We start from the raw sequence: 21,256 nt of genomic DNA on the forward strand, positions 1-21,256 counted from the left end.
TGTTAGGAGGCCACGTTAGTGTCACGTTAGTGCCACATTAGTGACGGGGCGGTGGTCTGCCTGCGGGCTAGGCGTGCGTTCCTGTTGCTGTCCCTTGTGCTGTCTTGCGTCGCGTCGCGTGTCCATGCTAGCTCCCGCCCTTCTGTGGCCTGGGGGAGCTGCCTTCACTCTCCTCTCCTCACGCTCAGCCGTCAGCCTCTGTCTGAAGCGGTTCTCTTCTTGCCACGTCTGTGGTCTTGATAGGAATCAGAAATTTCTGCCAACGCTGGCCCCTGCACTCGGCTCAGCCCTCTCTCCTCTTGGTTTGCAGGGGGCGGCCCTGAAGTACCTGCCGACCATCGTCAATGACGTGAAGCTGGTGTTCGACCCCAAGGAGCTCAGGTAACTAGGCGCCAGGCGGGCGCTCACCCATCACGCCTTCCTGGGGCTGCTGTCGTCCGGGGCATGCTCCGGGCCTGCCTCGGGTCTGCACGGGTCAGTGCCCTGGACCTCCCCGGGGCATGGGCTGCTGCTGGTGTCTGTCACTTTGCTAATTATCACTTTGTGTGGGGAAGTTGTCACCCATCAGCAGGCACTGGGAATACGACGTCAGTTGGGCATTTTGCATGGTTAGGTTTTGATTTTCAATTCGTAGCTGTTGGTTTTCGTCTCATTTTGTTTTGTTTTCACAACCCGAAAGTCCTCACATAGGTGTTCTCCTGCTCTTGTGTCACCTCCCCTTCTTTATAACGGGTGTAGCTTCTCCTGAGCTCCTGAGGGAGGGGCTGAGAACGACAGGCAGAAGAATCAGACAAGAATTTTTTTAAATCCCCAAAGACAAACTGGGTGGGAGACAGCCACAGGGCTTTCACTGAGGAGGGAACTGGCAACCAGGTCCTTCCTTTTGCCCTGGAACATGTCGCCCCGTGTGGTGTCTTTGTACAGCCCGCAAAGGCATCCGGCACATGTTGGAGAACCCAGGGCTGGAGATACAGGGGAGGCGTGGAAACTGCGTCTACTGGGGTGCGGCCATACTCTGCTCCCATCCTCCCGTGCTCAGGCGGATCAGCCTCTTGTCCATCAGAGGAGCACAGCAGAGTCACGGTCCCTGCTCGAGCCTCATGCTTGGAGCTCCAGGGAAGTCCTGCTGAGGCCCTCTGTTCTTGGTGCACGTCTGTCCGCATTAGTCCCTTTTATACTGATTTCAAACGTGACATTAAAAGTCATGTTTGTATGTTTTCCTGCTTGGATCATCAACCCATGTTTTAATAAAGTGGAAGTGATCACAGGAGAGAAAAATTCACACTTAAGTCCACGACCCAGACGCAGCCAGAAAGACCTGGATCCTTAACATGCTGCAGACACACCCCTCAGAGGCCCACCTTCTTTTCTTTAGGACCACTCTTGCACTCACACATCTTATTTCCCGTGTCTTCAAATCCTCTTTTGCATCGTAATTATTAATGACTTTCACGGTGTGCCATTCTCTGCTGGCCCATCATTTGCTTAAGCCACAACCACAGACGTGACATCTATTATGTGCTTTCTCCATACAAAATGGGCATTTCACAAAGCACCTCCATGCTCGAGTCAATTAGTCTTTACAACAATGGCATGACATTGGTTCTATTATTAGCCTAATTTTGCTTCTCTGCAGTCACTCAGCTGGCCAGTGGCACTGGTTCAAGGCCAACCCTGGCTTTCTGATTATAAAGAACAGGCCTCTAACTATTGTGCTGCCTGAAGGGTGCCGAGTGAAGTCTGCTCTTTATCTTTACAAAATATACAGGGATACATTTTTTTTGTAGCTTAATTGTATATCATTAGGATAATCAAAGAAGTGGAATTACTTGTTCTTATATTTTCTTAAAAGATTTTTAATAGATATTTAAAATCCAAAAGGTCAAACTAACATTCCATTAGTTCGTCTCCACTGTCTCCATACCCAGACTTTGCAGTGCTGGGAAGTAGCCTTTGACAGGACCAGCCTATTGACCCATAAGCAGTACTTCCCGTTCTTGTTGCTTTCCTTGAGATGCCAGGGGGTGCTCTTCTGGTATTCCTTCATAGTTCTGGCCATTTGTGAAAGGAAAGTTTTAAATGTTTTTATTGAAATACTAGGTGAATACTCTGAAGTCACCTGTTCATAGTGTTCAGTTCAATAGATTTTTTAGTGCATGTTTCAGAACATTTTATTTCCCCAGTAAGATCCCTCGTGCCATTATCAGTCCTTTCTCACTGCTACCCCTGCCCTAGGCAATCACCCATCTATTCTTTGTATCTGTAGATTTAGCTTCTCCAGGTGTTTCATAAATGGGCTCATTCAACATTGGCTTTCACTTAGCGTCATGTTTCAAGGTTCACCTGGGTTGTAGCAAAGGTCAGTGCTTGCTTCTTTGTTTGGATGAATTTTATGGACAGACATGTACATCTACTCCCCAGCTCATGGATATTTGGTTGTTTCTCCTTTTTCAGTACTATTTAACAGTGTCGTCACTTTGAGTCATATACACGTTTTTGTGTGGATATATACTTTCATTTATTGAGTTTATAATTAAAAATTGGAATTGCTGATTTACACGATGACTATGTTCAACATTTTGAGAAAATACAAAACCACGTTCCAAAGTGACTGTACTATTTCACACCCCCACCAGCATGGCGGGAGGGCTCCGGTTTCTTTAATCCTCAATGCTTGTTATTGCCTGTCATTTGAATAATAGCTATTTTAATGACTGTGAGTTAAAAAAGAAAACATTTATTTGGGGATGTGTGTAATTTTGGCCAATCTTGTGTGAGGGGCTTGTCCAGCATGCCAGTGGCATGTCAGGACCCTCGAGGGACCTCCTGTCTTGTAACAGCACCGGGTTGTTTGCTGTATGTGTCTCAAGTATTTTGCTCATGTTCTTCCTCATAGTAAAATGTTCACCGAGTTCATCCTCAACATCCCCATGGGTTTGCTGACCATTCAGAAGCTCTACTGCTTGATTGAGATTGTTCACAGTGACCTCTTCACCCAGCACGGTGAGTTATGAGAGATATCATCACGGGATCCACGGTCTGCAGTCGTGGCCCCTCTGAATTCCCTCCTCCCTGCTGTGAGGAGTGGAGGTGGCATGTGGTTAAAACATGTCCAGCACAGGACAGGGAGACGTAGCCCTTACAAGAGAACAGTGATTGACGCAGTGTAGGTAGCAGCTCATTGGGAAATGAGTGCAGAAGGTGGTAGTTTGTCATTTGGGTGCACACCAAAGCCCGAGGATAATCAGCATACATTGTGGTCTTTAAACCGTGGGATTGTCTATCCTGGGGTGGCAATTACTAGCGTCCACTGAGATGATGGCAAAAAAAAGGTTCAGGTTTTCTTTAAATTTAGAAGTAATGGTTCTGTCATCATCTGAACTTTGCCATCTTTGACAGGGTTTCTTCCAACCCTGCTCAGAGTCATATGAATTCTGATGATTCCTCAACTCATTTATCCTGAAGAACACCTTATATTTTTCCTCATTATCTCCCCATCCTTTTTATTAATCACTTTTTTTCTGTTTGGACAGACTGAATTAATATTTTACATTTGTCAGGTTGTTTTATTGAAAACTTAAAAGCTGTGCATAATTCCTTAACCTTCCTCATTTATTGGACACAGGTGTGAGGTCTGCGGAGTGACATCCTGATGGCATAGATTTATTCTCTTTCTTTTGGGTCTGGATGCTGGGCTTCTCCATTCATTTTCTTGTGTCCTCAGGCTTGGTGTTGTTTGTGATTCCTCTGTGCTTTTCCAGCGACAAGCAGCGCTCATTGGGAAATGCCCGCTGAGAGGTTGCTGGCCAGACTGAGAATGCACTGTCTGGCGCAGTCCTCTGTGCCTTCTGGGTTGGTGGGCACCATGTTTGCCTGCTGGTTTACCTTTATCATATCACTGGAGTGTGTGCCTGTTGCCAATGTTTATGTTAAGAGATGACATTAAGAGTTCACCTGGGTGGGAGTGTTCTTCTGGAGGAAGAAAAATACCAAATCAAGGAGGGGTGGCTTTGTGCAGCCCCTTCATGTAGACCTTTCTTTGGCCAGAACCCTGTTTCTCACTTCTATAAAAGAAAGTCAGCTGTCCCCGCCATCTGAGACTGAAATCACACAAATCTAGAGTGGGCCATTAATTCTGACTACCCGTATTTCAGGTCCCACTGAGAGGCTGGTACGTGAATTGTCCACTCCCTGGGTGACTGTTCCAAATCCTAGGGACTGCATGGGGTTTAGAGAAAGGCTGATGAGGAGGTGATATGTTGGGACCCAGCTTCCGCGGTCATGCCTGTATGGACTATGCTTCATACCGGAGCAAGTAAATTCTCCAAAAGTTTATACATAGGTCTCATTAGGTAGATTTTCCATCTACTCACCATTCAGTGCCAAGACAAACATATATGTCATAGAGAGAGGGAGAGAGATTGATTCTCCAAGAATTATGAAATTTATTCTGGACTGGCAGAGCATTGCATTGGGAATATGTGCTCTATAGCAAACTGTGGGTGTTTGCAAGGAGTCTGAGGCCAGGGAAAGGGTTTAGAGGCGAAATGAGGAGGATTCCATCAGGAATTTTAAGTAGTAATCCTTGGCTGGAATGACTGATGCCAAGAGTTAACAGCCCGAGGTGAGTGGTTGGTGGCTGGGCAGACGTCCTGATGAAGCTACTCCTTGTACAGGGTTGCCATGGCTCTGAGAAAGCCTGCAGTTTTGGCAGATTCTTCTGAGAGCTGCTGTCCCTTCTTTCATAAACCTGCTTCTTTTGACAGGGTTGACATAGTGGGTCCGTTTTTATTTTGACAACTTTCACATTTCTTCCACGTTCTCTGCTTTTGATCAAGATTCTTCCCTGAACACCTTGCCGATTGGCCCTCTCGCACTTGGAGCTTGATTGGCCATTACTGCTGGGATGTGCTTTTCTGGGCTGTCCTTCTGCTCCCACATTGGGGACAGAAGTGATTAGTGACTGGGAGTCATTGTCCCATCTAGAACAGGAGGATCTGGGGAGAGGTTCCCAGATGAAGCCACAGTGCAGTTGGTGCTCTCCACTTGGTGAGATGGGGGTCTTCTCAAAGCGCTGAGCCAGGCTGTTCTACCAGGAATTGTATTTCTGCAGGGTTTTGTCAGGCAACAGGTACAAATTTACAAAGGAAAATCCAGAAATATCCACAGGAGAATAAACGGCAGTCTGTGTAATAATTTGAATCAAGCAACATTATCTTTTTTCTTTATAGTCAGACTAATTTTTACCAAAGGTACTTGAAAGGAAAACGAGTTTGTTTATAAAGTGAGTTTTGTTTTATCGGAAAATTGTGCTTGATTATTTGTTAGAGTGTTTTTACGAATCTGATTACAGGTGCTTCAAGGAAGAATGAAAACTATGTATTGCAAATGACTTAGAATAGGCATGGTTAGATTCTGATGAATTCAGCAGATGACAAGAAAATTTAGTGACTCTTGTTGCATTCAGTGCTGTGAGATGCCAGTCATGACTGAAGCCTTCATGCCAGGCCATCAGACTTTTAAAGATTTCATATGACCTTGCACAATCTTAGAATGTTTACATGAATAGTATATAGTAAACATCATTGTCAAGTAGTAGTCGTTTAGTTTTAAGCTTTTTAACCAGTAATAATCTCTCAAAAGACTTTAAAACAAATAGATGCTTAAAAAGACTAACTGTTTTTAAGATTTCGTTTTTTCCTAAGCCATCAGAAACCTAATAAAGACAGCCGAAAACATGATATGAACTTGCTAAAACAAAAAGTCCTTGTTTCCCAGGCCAATTTTTGTGAATTTTACTAAAATCAGAGCAATATTTTAAGAAAATTTTGTTGCTTCAAAATAGAGAATTAGATTCTGATTTTATATCGGTATATGAATGTTGTGAGGTTTAGAATCCTGAAGATGACTTTCACAGACGGTAGCAGACTAGGTCACACCTGTTTCTTCTCCAGAGAGTGGTCCTTAGGACCCTGGCATCTGCTCTGAGCCTGCAGTGTGCTGTGGCCGTTAGTTGTGCCCTGTTGTTCTTTTCTCCCATTTTGGAAGAGTCCAGCCGTTCAAAGTCAGGATAGCAGTTTTATTTGCTATAAATAAATCCCTTTCTATGGAAAAAGAAATCTCTTTTTTAATCTTCCGAGCAGAAGGAGATCTTTGTCCTGCAGCTCTCTTTTCTTTCTCTCTCCTGCTCACCCGCTACTTTCCGCCTTGTTTTCTTTCTCAAATTTACATTTCAGAACATTTCTTTAAAATCTTTGAATTTAGATAAAATTATTTCTTTTCTCAGTAAAAGATTTTGTCTTTTTTTAATAGTTTATTTATTTATTTTTAAATTCAAACATATCTTGGTTTCTTTGTTATTTATACAGGGGCACTTGACCACTGAGCCACATCCGCAGCCCCATTTTATTTTATTTAGAGACAAGGTCTCCCTGAGTTGCTTAGCACTTCGCCATAGCTGAGGCTAGCTTTGAATTTGCAATCCTGCCTTGGCCTCCTGAGACACTCGGATTAAAGGCATGTGTCACTGCACTCGGCCAGAATTTTTAACTCTTGGTAATTTTTAGTGAAGACTCAGGAAGGAAGAAACCTTGAATTTTTCGTCATATGCCAGCCATTAATGAAAGTGTATGTGTCAGTAGGCCATCATGTATAGTCTTTACTTCATGAAATTTAAGTAGCTATGAAGTTTTGAATCTATATTTATATTCAGAGGCATTTATCTCATGCATATTTACTTCATTTGCTTATTTTTAAGCAATGATTCCCAGATTCCTTATGAAAATGAGGTATTAGATGAGCATTGCCATTTTATGTTACTTCTTTGTCAAGGAAAACCTTCAAACATTAAGGTGCTACACTTGATAGACGGGAAGAACCCACAATGCACTCTGTTCTCATCTGCAAAGTGGTTCTTAGGTCAGACTTGTTGTTTCATGATCCTAAACATTTGACAGAGATAAATATAACTCTGTTGAACCACGATACCTAAGCAAAAATGTGTACTAACAATTCTGAAGACCACTTCATTTTTACTTTACCAACAAATTGAGGAGACAGTAATATAGTAATATAATTTTATCAGTTTAGAAGAAGAGAGTTGTATCTGAATCATATTTATGAAAAAAATGGAACAGTTAAGGTCACCTTATCATATGGATAAACTTGAAGGTCTTTATTTATAGTCTTTTGAGCAAATGAGTTTAGGAGTTAACTCTTAGATGTTTGCATTTTACTAGGACTGTCTGAAATAGCAAACTTCAGGCAACCTTGAATAATAAAGTTATCTTAATATAAGCAAAAGAGTCAACAGATTTGAAATTGGCAGAAGAAAGAAAATACAGAGACCTGAAAATCCTTTACATGTTAAGCCTGTAATTGCTGTTTAAGAATCTCTCAGGGAGTCTCACAAGAAATTTTAAATCAGGCATGTAGGTCAAACCAAACTGTGAAGCCAGGCACACAGAATTGAAAGTGAATTCACCAGAGAAAGGCCATAAGATGTTACCATGAGCTCAATTATATTAAAAAGTGCAGGAGAAATCCCTGCCAAGCAAGAACAGAGCTGCCCGGGGAGTCCCCAGCAGACCTGTCCCTAGGAATTCCAGGCACAGCTAACTCTGATGGGTTTGAATTAAATTCTCCCATTGCTGCCCCAGTTGCCAAGAAATTGAAGAATTTCCTTTCCCTAAACTCTCACTCAGAAAATGAACGGTGCCTGCCAAAAGAGACCCTTAGTGGGAGTATTCACCGTAATGATGGCCTAAAGGAGGCCTGCCTTGTTCCTTAATGAAGGAATTCTTCAAGAAACCATCAGCAGCAGTCCTCTTCCAAAAAAGGGGCCTTCTACCTGAGAGAAGATCCACCAGGCAGAAAAAGACAAGCCACGGAAATGGGGGACTCAAAGACGCTTCCAGGGGTAGGTGGCTCTCTCTGAAGGTGGCCTTGCCTCTGTTCCCTCAGCAGTCACCAGATATGCCAACCTCAGAAGAAAAGAAAGAGATTCTCCAAAAACAACTTATTTGGGAAGAGCCCGCATAGCGCCTGGAACACAACATACATGCCATCGTGAACTCTGGGTGTTCACAGAGGCTAGACAAGGGGTCTTTTCCTAGATAAAAATGGGGAGGTTCACTTCAAATATTTGGAACAACAGCCCTTGGCTACAGTGGTTAGTAACTCGCATGTCCATCCTACAGTGCCCGAGCAGGTGTCGTGATGGAAGGTCCTTTAGCACAGGCCGCGGTGGTCCCTGCCCGGGCATGGATCTGTCGGAGTCTTGTGTGATCGTCATTATCAGGCAGTCCTGTAAGACTCTTCCTTCATAGCATCCTGGTTTCTCTGACTTGTTTTTGCCGTGGGTTGACATAAGTGACTTCATCTTGATTCTGGCAACTTTCACATTTTTTTCAGCACTGTCAATGAATGCCAGCTGTCAGTGAATGACACTTGTCAGTGGATCATCTGTGAATTGTGTTTGACCTTCGTCGAGTGTTATGTGACCGAGACCTTCTTGAGGACATACATATATGTCAGAATTTGTATTGCAAAGCTTTGTTCTGAATGTCATTGAGTTCCCTTTGAGTAAGGGCCTAAAACACAAAAGATTCAGTAAAAATACTTAAAATAGACCTGAGAAGATGGAAGGGCAGCGTAGAAGCGGGCTGTGTGTCCCACCCCTCCAGAGTTCAGGTTTGAAGTCACTGGAGAAGAGCTGCTCAGTGAGCTGGGTGACTGAGGGACACACTAGGTTCAACACTAGACAGAGACTTGGTTCCTGGAACAGAGAGCGAGGCAGTGTGATCAGTTCTGCACCTGTACCTGCAGTTGGTACCCAGGCAGGTCAAGGTGGAGGGATCACACAAAGGGACAGACAGGGCATATTTAACAAGATGGCTACGGAAACAGCAAGAACGTCAGTCTGAATTTCGCTGAACTCAGAACTGCACGGTGGGTGGATGCATGAGACATATTGTGTTTTTCTTGGGTTTTAAGCAGAGAACTGTGTCAGGGAGCCGTCTACTTGGGACTCCCTGAGCCCTGTTCCCTAAGCCTGCGCCTTAGGGAATTGTAATCCCCTGTATCTTCATCTCCCCTGGAGACCACAGCAAAGAGTAGCATGAAGGAAACAGCTGGAGCAAGCCATTGGAATAATTTTTATAGTGCGATTGCTTGAGCTGAGAAGCCAGTGAAACCCACTGACGCGCAGAGGGAACAGAGGCAGGCCCACTCGACTGTCCTGAAAACTCAGGGGTGCACACAGAGCATCCTGTCCACTCAGAATGGAGTTCAGCCCACTAGGCAGGGGATGCCCCAGTGCCAGCCCCTTTGCAACACCAAGGCGCTCATAGCTCCGCAGGCTAGCTGGGGAATCTCCAGAGCCACCTAAGTCACACTGGAGGAGAAGGGTGGTGTGAAGTCTTTGTGGTTAGCCAGCCGACAGTGCTTCCCCTAGGTACCAAGAAACCTCCGAGAGCACGTGAAACTGCCCCCTGTACCAGAGGGGGAGTGGCTAACAAGTCAGGGAGGGCACAGTCCCCAGTGGCTGCCCGCTCACAGGCCCAAAATAGTACATTTAGCTGCCTTGGCTGGTCATGGATGAGGAGGATGTGGTGGAGACTGGATGGGTAGGATACAGAGGCTGAGCTTCACAGTGCCTTTTGCAGCAAGACTCTGATGGAGATGTGGGGGGGGGGAATGCACAACCCCACCCCGTCTTGGAACCAGGCTGGTTCAGACTTTGCCTCTGCATTCAGAGCCAGTCAGAGGCTATGCAGCCAGAGCTTGGACACTGTGACACCTCTGATACCTGGCTGATTCACAAGTACCTGGAGGGAGTCTACCTGTGAAACACCTTGGCAAGGAGGCTTTTGTTGTCTTCACACATTTTTTAAAATTTCACCTGTACTGTTTTCTATTTGGTTGGTTTGGGTTTCTGTCACTACTTGTTATTTTTATAATTTTATATGATTGTAAATATTCATTAATTAAATATTATGTTTTCTTCCTCATTTTTGTTCCTTCCCCTTCTTTTTTCTTCTTTCTCTTCCCTCCTCTACACTTTTTTACTGTACCTTTTTTCCTTCCTTCTCTTTCCCTTCTATTTTCTGTTTAGCTTAATATTAATTTTGCTTCTATTACCTAGTTTTTTAGCCTGTTCTATGTGATCACTCCCCCTTTCTTTTCTTTGGTTAGTGGAGAGTTGGGGAACATTTTCAGTCAGTTTTTACAATATTTGATAATATGGCTTGTTGTAAAGCAGTAGCTGGTTCTGATGGATATTCTTTCTTCTCAAGATGGTATGGGACACAAACAGCACTTTGAATATGTTGAATGAGTGCTTTGGGGGTGAGATAAACCCTCAGCCTGGGGCATATCATAAAGAGAAGGAAGCTCACTAATAAGCTCCTCGTATGGTAGAGATCTCCCTCCCAAATTTCAACATGGAAACACAGATAATAAGAGATAACAAGGCAGTAAGATGCCTCTGAGAGGTTAAAACTCCCCAACAACTAAATCCAAAGATAATAAAGTGGTGGAAATACTGGACAAAGAATTCAAAAAACTGATGGTTAAAATAGTCAATGAATTAAGAGATGATCTGAGGGAGAAAATGCAGGGTATGAGAGAGAATTCCAATAAAGAGATAGATGTTCTGAAAAAGAATAAGAAATATTCAAAATGCAAAACTCACTTAATCAAATAAAAAAAAATCACAGTAAAGAGTCTTACCAGTAGACTAGATCATGCAGACGAAAGAATATCAGGGCTGATAGAAAAGATGGAGGAATTAGAACACTTAGACAATCATAAAGAAAAAAAAAAACCACAACAAACTGAGCAGAATATACAAGAGCTGTTGGACAACATTAAAAGGCCAAATGTAAGAATAATAGGCCTTGAGGAAGCAGAGGAGATTCTTACTACTGACGTAGAGAACAGTAAAAAATATCAGACACTTTCTTTAATCTTGGGAAGGAAATAGACATCCAGGTACAGGAGGCATTTACAATTCAAAAGAGACAAGACCAGAAAAGAATTTCTCCTTGATACATCATTGTTAAAATTTCAAAAATATAGAGGAAAGAAAGAAATGTAAAAGCTGCAAGAGAAACCTACCAAATCATTTATAAAGGCAAACCCATCAGAAAACTGGCAGACTTCTCAACAGAACCTCTAAAGGTCAGGAGGACACAGAATGATGTATTTTAAGCCCTGAAAGGAAATAACTGCCCACCTACAGTACTGTATCCAGCAAAAGTATCCTTCAAAATTGAAGAAGAAATGAAAGCCTCCCCAGGTAAGCATAAACTAAAGGAGATCATGAGCACTAAGCCAGCATCTCAGAAGGTACTTACAGGAATCCTCCACACAGGAATATAAAAACAACCAACGGAGCATGGGGCAGAACCACATTAGAAAAACAAATGACAAATGAGTATTATGAATAAGACAAAATAACAGGAAGTAACATACACCTCCCTGTAGTAATGCTGACTGATCAGATTTTAAGACCAGAAACTTTGAAACTGTTTGAAGAAAAAAAAGAGAAGAAATGCTTCACTATATAGGCACAGGCAAAGACTTCCTGAGTAAGACCCCTGTAACTCAGGAAATAAGAGAAATATTAAATAAATGGCATAGCATCAAATTAAAAAGCTTCTATATAGTAAAGGAAAAAAATAACAGAGTGAAGAGATAACCAACATAATGCAAAAAAAAAAAAAAATCTTCCACAAGCTATTTTTACAAGAGGATTAATATCCAGGATATATGAAGAACTCAAAACAATTAGCATTACAAAAAGCACATAACCCTGTCAGTAAATGAGCCAACAAACTGAACACTTTTCTAAACATGTATAAATGCCCAGCACTTATGTGAAGAAATGTTCAATATCTTTGGCCCTCAGGAAAATGCAAACCAAAACTACATTGAAATTTCATCTCACTTCAGTCAGAATGACAATTATTAAGAATACAAATAAGAGCCAAGCACAGTGGTGAATAAAGGTGCATGTAATCCCAGTGATTCAGGAGGGTGAGGCAGGATGGTTGCAAGTTCTAGATTAGTCTCAGCAATTTAGGCCCTTTAAGCAATTTGGTGAGACCCTGTCTCGAAATTAAAGTAAATAAAAAAAGATGTGGCTTAGTGGTTAAGAACCCCTGGGTTCAATCATCAGTTCCAAAAAAAAAAAAAAAAATCAAACAACAATAATTACTAATGAGGATGCAGAGGGAAAGCCACACTTACACACTGTTAGTGGGAATGTAAATTAGCACAACTGCTAGTGAAATTGGCATGGAAGTTCTTCTAAAAGGTAAAGATAGATCTACCTTTTTATCCTACTACACCACTCTTTGGTGTTTATCCAAAAGAATTTAAAGCCAGCATATGTTAGAAATCTGTACATAGTTATGTTTATTGCAGCACAATGCACAATAGCCAAGTTACAGAACCAGGCGAGGTATCCATTCACAGGTGGATAAAGAAAATGCAGTGTATATATATATGCACAATGGAGTTTGGTTCAGCACAAAGGAGAACAAACTCATGGCATTTTTCTGGAAAATGGATGGAAATGGAGACCATCATTTTGAATGAAATAAGTCAGAGTAGTGTGTCTCAGTGTAATCTCATATGCACTCTCTCATAGGTGGAAGGAAGAAGAAAAGATAGGCATAAAAAGGGACCCTATGAAGTCAGAAGGGGGACCCTTGGGATAGAGGAAGGGAACATGGGAGGGAGGAGGGGAAGGGGAGGGATGTCTTGGGGAGAGAATTGATCAAATTATGTTTTTAGGTGTGCACACTATTCTGCATAGTTAATATGCACTGATTAAAAGTATTTGAAATGGAAGTTATTTTAAGATTAAATCTGAAGGACATACCCCCTTCTCTTGTGGACACTTACTTTCTCTCTAGCTGGTGGGAAGCCTGATGGGAACCTCACTACTTGCTCTGGGTGATGATCTCAGCATAGGTGCTCGGGGACTGATTTCCTCTCCACAGTGCCCAGTTTCTGTTTTCACTCTTCTTCCACGAGTCTTTGTCATGGACGAACTCCAGTCGTTTTTGGAACTATGCAGTGAATCAATAAACACGTGGCATAGCTCCGTGAGGAGTTAGTAGGTAATATAATATTTTGAAATAATTAATATTTTTAAGTATAGAGCTAGTGGTTTGATCTTAATAGGAATTCATACCTAACATAGTAAGTGAAATTTATATGAAATCTATGAATCTAAAATTATTGTGGGTTAAGTGAGCCAAAATTAGCTGAAAGTGTTGTGTCTTACAAGGAGCTCCGGAATTCCCAATCAGTAGAGTTGTCTAAACCGTAATTGGCAGCCCACATGTGCTTCTGAACTGTCGTGGCTGCCTGGAATCCTTTCAGATGGCTTTGGCCAGTGTGAAAATGGTCTCGTTTGTTGAGCTTGGGTTTTAGGAGTCTCTCTGGATAGGGCAGCAGAGTTAGTCTTGATATCTTTCATTTGCAAGCTCTCTGCTTTTCCCATGCAGCTGACTGCTGTCTTACCTCCTTGTCAGGAAAGATTTATCAGCTGAAATCTTCTGGCTGGGCTGCTCTTACAAAGATGTCATTACTTTTACAAAATATTCTGTGCCACATTTAGTATAAATATTTAAAGCCAAACCATTTTTGATGAGATATGATGGCTCTGATTTTCATGCTTTGTTCAGTTTCTTGTTAATTTGTAAAAAAATATAGTTGTCTTTGTCCTTTTCCCTGATCCTACTGGAATCAGTTAAATGAGCTCTCCCTGTGTCTAGATCTGCAGAACTTGCCTTAAGTGGGTTTAGCTGAGGTGCTGCTGCATGTGCCAGCCCTTCTGCAAGGTCCTCCTGAGGATGTGGCCTAATGCATCCATGAGCAAGTCACTGGGGCTCCTCTGTGGGTTCCCAGGTAGGAGCAAGGCTCCCCAGCCCGTGTCTCTTATCACTCCTAAACACCCACAAGTTCTTTTGCTCTAAAGCATTTGTTTCCATTCTCCACTAAAAATAAAATCAACCTAGTCTAGAACAAATAAAAGTGCATGTATTTGTGGTCAAATTAGGATTGCTGTCCAGGAAAAATGCAGATTCAAGAAGTCTTGAAAGTATGCTCCTATGGTTTATAGAACTGTATTAAAGGTTTACACACCAAATCACATCACTAGTTAGTCAAAAATTGTGACTGGTGGTAGCAAAAGCCAAGCTCTCTTGTAAGGAAGGGGCTGGGCGTGGTCTCTGTCTCTGGGTGGTGTGGGGAAAGGGTGTATTGTACAGAAGGTCCACAGAGGTTACACAGAGTTTAGGAAACCTAAATTGGCTCAGGTCAAAGGTCAGCATGGGTGTTGGAGTTGGGTGGGGCTGGGCTCATCTGCAGCCCATTTCAAAGTTTAGCCACTGCTGTGTCCCCAAGAGTTCTCAGTGTGCTGGACTCCACGTATCTGACCAGAACCAATGCCACTCCATTTTGATTCCCTTCCTTGGCACCATCTCCCCTGATATCAAAGCCATTCCACAACTGAAGGGGACCATTTCTATGGAAATGGGGATTCCTGGGTGGGAATGGCTGCTCCTGGAAGAGCCTTCCCTGGCCAGGTTGGGCCCCTGGAGGCCACCGCTCTCAGCGCTCTGGCCGATCCCAGCCTTGTTTCCCCACTTCTCCGTTTTGCACATGGAGACAGAAGAGTTTGTTGGGCTACAGCAGGCGGCATTTCTCTTGGCACAGAGTGTTGCGTTGGGCCCCAACCCTTGTGGAACTGGCTGGAATGAGGACGGTGGGCTTCTGTCACTGCCGCCGTCTGCTCACAGAGAAGTGCAGACTTCCTCTCCTGCTCCTGGTCCCCAGGGACCACATGATGATCACCCCATTGAGGAGTGTGGGTTTGCTTCACTCTGTCCACCAGTTCAAATGGAATCTCTTCTGGAAACACCTTCACAGACACAGCCAGAAATAATGTGTCACCAGCTATCTGGGCACCCTATGGCCCAGTTGTTTGCACATAAAATTTACCTGTCCCAGGAGTTTCCTCCCAGAGGCACTGGGTTCACCGCCTGGTGCTCCTCATGACAGCCCCGTCCGCCTGTGAAATCATTGTTTCTTCCCTTGGTTACTGCATGTCACCCTTGGTCCCTCCCTAGAAGGAAAGCTCCCAAGCAGTGCCTTGTTCATCTTCTTTTTTCTCCACCGTTGGCACCTAGAGCCAGCCTGACCCCAGGTGCTGAGGGAGGGAGATGTACAAGGGTGTTCCAACCCAGCACCTCTTTCCCTGGAGCTAGTGCAAAAGGTGACGTGTGACCAGCCACACATGTGTGTCTTACTTGCTCCAAGGGAGGTGTCTCTCCTGGTTTGGCCTCTGGATGGCTTGATCATGTGGGAATGCGGGGATGTCTCTGAGAAGGGGAAACAATGAGAGAGGAAAGTGGGGGACTCCTGAGAAGCCTAAGTGGAAGGTCACCTGTGAGCAGTGCCATTAAGTCCACGCGGCCTTCAGTTGGCTTCTGACGTGCTGCTCCCCCAGTTTGTGGAAACGTGATGGGGTGTGCACAGTTCTACCCTACCTCTGACTCAAGATGCCTTCTTCTGAAAACCACATAACGTTTCCCACAGACAGAAAGTGGAGAGATGGCAGTAAGCAGGCTCATGTACTCGCCCCAGCTTCAAGAATTCTGAATTCAGGGCCAACCCTTTTTATCTGTGTGCACCCTGCACCCCAGACATTTTGAAGCAAATCCATCATCATGGCATTTCACTATAGTGGTAGGACTCAGCAATGATGTTGTACCTGAGTGGGAGCACTTACCCTGGGGCTGGTCCCTGTGCTCTGTCTCTCATCCACCTTGGATGTCCTGTCCACGCTCTTGTGCTGAGACACGTGGCCTTGGGCTCGTTAGCATGCTGTGCAGGAGGACCAATGAATGGGCGGTAATGGCTTCTGAGCCTGGTCCAGCGACGTGACTTGACTGCGTGAGAGCTGGCTGAATAGACTACGTGCAGCACAAAACGTTGACTCTTGCATATCATCTGTGGTGTGGAGAGAGCTGATGTTCAAAGCAAGATACAAAGAGAAGGGAAGGTGGACACTTTGTAATTTGTAGCTTTGTTCTCATGTGATTATATTGTTGCCCACATAACTGACAAAAGCTATGAAAATTAAAGCTTAAATCCTATTATAGAAATGAAAAGTTTCAGTATAATTAAATTAAGCACTGGAACATCGAGGGTTAGGATTTATGTCCACAAAAATGTTCTACATTAATGTTATAGAAATTGGGATAAAATAAATCAACCTGAGCTAGCATTTACTTTTAAGAATGTCAGGAGCATTGGCTGTGCTTGCAGGAGGTCCTGTGAGCATCCCTGGGGCCGGGCACTCCTGTCCTCGGGCCTCCTCTGACCTGCAGCTCGGCATCGGAGCCCTTTGTGGGAAGCTTCTTGCAGTTAACATGGAATCATTTCTTTGTTTTCTAAGGTGTAATCTTCCTCTATTCCTGTGTTAACAGTGACATAGGCAATGTATATTTTATTTTAGCACTTACTGGGGACTTTTCCTTATGTCCTGTGTTTGTGTTCTGGAGGGGAATATAAGTCCTGATGTGCAAAGCTTTGAACATTCAAACTCTGAAGTTGAATGACAAGAACGTCCTTTTCCCCATTGGCAGCAGCTTTGGACTCCTGATGGATGGCTTCTCTTGTGAGCCTGCTATTCCTTGGCTGCCCTTTGGTTTGTCAGTTTCTGTTATTGCTGTGGTTTTCCTGGTGGGGATCAGTGGTGAGTGGGAATGGGAATGTCCTGTTTCCTCAAACTCTGTCCATCCTGTGCCCTTGTCTTCAGCATAGCAAATGGGCTCCTTTGAGATAATCTATCTCAGCCTTCTGAAAACTTCATTTCTATTCCATTTTAACAATCCAGAGTTTCTTTAAAATATAGGCCTAAAGAGTTTAAATTATGTTTGACATTTTTATTTTCAAGGTGAAAAGAATATCTTCTATTTATAAACAGAGTCAAACTCTGCTTTCAAATGGTGGAGGCATTAGTGACAGAAACCCTGAGAAGTCTGAAGGCAAAGACTGGCATGCTGTGAGGCACTGTTGGGGTCAGATTCCTTTTTTTTACAGTGAACAGGTCCATGAAAGAATATTTACATTTCTAAAAATTGCCCTATTAATAAAAAATGCTTCAAGTCACAAACAAGGAAAGCTGCATGGTTAATGTGTATCTATAGTATTAATGCTTTGGTCCATAAACAAATCAAAACAATATCTCTTGAGTTTCTCTACTGTGGAAAATAGATCTTAAGCCCAGAACTACTCTGAAGTAGTTTTGTTAACTTGATGGATGTTTGTTCAGGGAGAAAAATTGGGGTTGGGGCTAATTTTGCCACAGTCACTTAATGGACCACTCGTATAGCATTTTGGAATACTTTATTTAATTAGTTTGCTGTGCTGATGACTTCTAATGAATGTTGCCAGCTGGGAACACTGAAAACTGGCTCTTTTAAATAATGTGGAATATAAACATCACATCCTCTTCTATTTTTATGCATACCTTAAGAAAACTTTTAATCTCTACCCCTGTATCACACTACCCTTTTCCCCGCATTCTGCATATCACTTTGTGTCTTTCATTACATATGGTTTTGAAGAGATCATTTGCTAAAACAGTGCAAGCTTTTAGAAATGACTTATTGAATGTTTTAGTGGTATCCATTTCGATCCCATCATAATTTATTGATCACCTACCATGTGCTCGGGACTGCGGGTAGCTGGTTTGAGTCCTCTGAGAGCCTTCAAGTCATCAACTTAAAAATGTAGAATTCAAAAAGAGTAATTATCTCAATTTACAGATAAGGACATCAAAGTTAAATAAGAAGGTCCAATGTGTACAAGCAACATCCCAGGCAGGGAGCTGTCCACCACCCTGGTGCTGATTAAGTGGCTGGCTTGTTCAAATCCATCATCTGCTCTTTTCTTAAAAGGTTTCACACCCACTGAATGAGGAATGCGTTTTGAGAGCTGGATTGACTTAAAATGCTGTGTGGAATAAGACAAATAAAAGCTCAGGTACAAGCAAGTGCATACATGGGCTAGGCCCATATGAATCATAGAGTGTTGTGCTCACGTGTTCAGGAGTGGGCTTGTTCTCTCCTCTTTCTCTTTCTCTCTGTGATCATTTGGCAGTGCCAGCCTTTCCTCATGATGCAGTCTAAACTTCGTCACCCTGGCCTCCTGTTGACTCAATTCTGTGCCCACCTGGGAATGGGCTCCTGTCCCTGTTGCTTGATGCTCAGTACAGAAAGGACATTCTGAGGAGTGGGCCTCACCTTTTCTGTACCTCATCAGCAGATTGTGCCCCTCAGGCCTCCAGCCCGTGATTCCCTTTGGGGCCTGAGTGTGGATCTCTGTACCTTGTGATAATGTTGCTAGGGCAGTGGGAAGAGCCCCACATCAGCTTGCAGTCTTGCAGGTTTTGCTTCATGACCCTATTCTTCTACTAATGTATAAATCCCTGCCCACGAGCACAAGCCAGAGTTTCTTTAAAATGTAGGCCTACAACTGGCCCGCAGTCATTTATGTTCAATGTATAAATCTCACTGTGAGGGCACCAGGAAGAGCACATGGGCAGGACCACTCACACCCCAACTCTGTTCCTGGCTGCCTCTTTTCTCCAGTGATAGGACATCTGTCCATAGTGCTGTGTGTCCTTCCTTATTTTCTCATCTTCCATATGATGAGTCTGCCCACAGACTGGCAGACTTACCAAACATCTCCTTGATCTCTCCCATCCACATAGTAGATAGACTCCCTGTCTGACCAGTGCTTCCCACAGGCCTTTCCCGGCTTTTGACTTTATAGTCTTTCTAATTTTCTCATCTACTTCTAAATGGGACGCATCTACGATATCTCTCCACGGTGCTTCTTTTACTTTTTCTGAACTATTATTTGTTATTACAAAATAATGGAAAGCTGATCCCTATTGTTATAGTTCTTCAAACTAAAGGTCCAGATTGTCTGCTCCACACACTGGTCTCTGAATGGCAGCTCCCTTCTTGCCTGGCCTTGTGGCCACATTCAGGGGACATTGCTTTTCCGTGTTCTTCCCGTGGTCCCATGCACACTGCTATGCTCCTTCCGATTTCCTTGCTCTTTTTACTTGCTCTGTTACCTTCTCAATTAAATTTCTGTGATATCAGGCACCTCTAGGTTGAATTGCAGATTGTTGCATTTCTGATCATGTCAGCGGGCAGCCTGGTGACACTGTTCTGAGCAGAACACTTTCAAAGGAGCAGCCTGTCCAGTCAGAGTAGGAATGCTGTGCAGAGCATTTGTATCTGTCCATTTTACAGATGAGGTCAGTAACATCCAGAAAGGAGAAGCGCTATGCCAGGGTGACTTGATCAGTCTCCTCTGGGCACACTCACTTTCGTAAGTTGTTCTATGGAGATGCTTCTTGGGAACTTCCCTCTTTAGTTGACAGGCCAGTGTTCCCCATATTTACATGTACACATGCCTGGGTCACTTGCCCTGCGGAGCCCTGGCTCAGGATTCAGCTTCTGCTTAGCAGTGTGTGGTTCTTGAATGTGTTTTTTCTCGGGCTCCTGGTCCCCACTCCTGTGCTGAGAGGAGACGAATGGACAGCTCCCGTGACCCTTTCCAGTGTTGGCACTGTCTCCTGCATAATCTACTGCTTAAGGACCTGCGTGGAGGGAGAAAAATCACTGGAACATATTGAAACGTGGGTATAGGATTCATAGATGGTTGAAAATAAGATGGTTATCTATAAAAGATAAATAGAAAGCATTCCCCATTTATATGGCTCTTACTGTTTAATTCTCATTAAAAGTGTTATTCTGGCTCTCAGTCTGTGCAACATACACAAGGTTATTAAATGCACTTTATGGATCATTTGTTTAATGTGACCAAACTAAAAATTAAGAAGCACATTACTCAGTATTCATAAAAATGAATGTTTTAAATGGACAGATTCATTCTCATTTTTGTATCTTACTTTAATGTAGAGCTGTAATGGGGTTATAGACGGATATTCTGCTTGGACATTTATAAGCCGATGATGCCTGTTGAATACCTCTTATAAAGATTAATATTTTTTACTCTGTGCCCATTACCAGAGCATTAATCATCCTGGCTTCAGCCCTCACAACTGAGCATGAACAGATGTTAAATGGTTGGAGCCTGTAATCGTGGGTCACCCTGCGGACAGGAGCATGGAAGCAGGCTGGTGTGAGCAGCAAAACCAGTGTTCTGGGGTCTGAGCCCACTAGGCTGCCTGCCCCTTCCCTGGTTGCCTGGGCCCAGCTGCCTTCATTGCTCTCTGTGCGTGGTAGATAAAACAAGGACAACCGTGCTCATTCTGGATTTCTTGCTGCTGTGCCTGGAGTTGGACTCAGGGTCTCTGAGAGGCCCTGGAGTCACACACACTTGACAGGATGACTGGTGGGAGAAAGCTGTGGCCTTGACTCCTAGGAGGAGAAGTTGCATCTGAGGCCGTCAGCATCTGCCTCCTGGTATGCCATTAGGCTGTGCTGACCTGCTGATGTGAGCTGCAGATGTGACTTAAAATGTTCTAGTCAACACATTAGAAAAAGTCTGATGCAGTTGGTAAAATTAATTTCAATAATGTTTTATCTCAAATATTAAGGCAATATAAACTCAATCTAAAAATAACTAATGACACAGTTTACATTCTTTTCTTCACACTGAGTCTGCGAAACCCAATGTGCATTTCACATCTCTGTTTTGGTGCTACGTTTTCATCAGGGACTCGTTCTTTGTATTTATCATCTGATATAATTTGCCGTTGTAAAACTAGAGTCACATGCTCAAGCTGTTCTGAATACTTATTTCCAGTAACTAAATCAAGTTTCACTCTTTACATTTGACTTTACAGTATACCAATTAAAATTAAATAAAATCAAAATTCCATTCTTCAGTGGCACCAGCTATATTTCAAGTGCTTAGTGACTACCATGTTTGATAGTGCAATTGTGAACTACTAGTTTGCTTCGGCGTGCTTTTAGCTGAAAGGGTTGACTGTGCACAATACTATTATTTCTGTTGTTTTAACAACTACCCCTTATTTAGCCATGTGCTAAATGCACACATGACATCCTTTAGTTCCCACAATAAACCTGAGAGGCAACAAACAACAGCCCCATTTTGTAGATAAGAAGAAAAATTGAGCCTCAGAGAGTTTAATCATCTTTCCTAAGATCTGAAGCCAAGATCTTTG

At 43.3% G+C, this 21,256-nt stretch overlaps 1 protein-coding gene across 1 annotated transcript in view; it reads left to right on the forward strand.

Moving 5' to 3' along the window:
• The window catches only part of Dock1 (dedicator of cytokinesis 1), a gene marked incomplete at its 5' end in the record, with an annotated part of 406,458 nt that overhangs the window by 104,878 nt on the left and 280,324 nt on the right, over positions 1 to 21,256 (forward strand). Inside the window, 2 exons of the mRNA XM_048791454.1 lie at positions 311 to 381; positions 2,897 to 3,003. Of these exons, the coding sequence (XP_048647411.1) occupies positions 311 to 381; positions 2,897 to 3,003 (178 nt within the window). The remainder of the gene's footprint in view (positions 1 to 310; positions 382 to 2,896; positions 3,004 to 21,256) is intronic.

Source organism: Marmota marmota, unplaced genomic scaffold (assembly GCF_001458135.2).
Source record: "Marmota marmota marmota unplaced genomic scaffold, marMar, whole genome shotgun sequence".
NCBI lineage: Eukaryota > Metazoa > Chordata > Mammalia > Rodentia > Sciuridae > Marmota > Marmota marmota.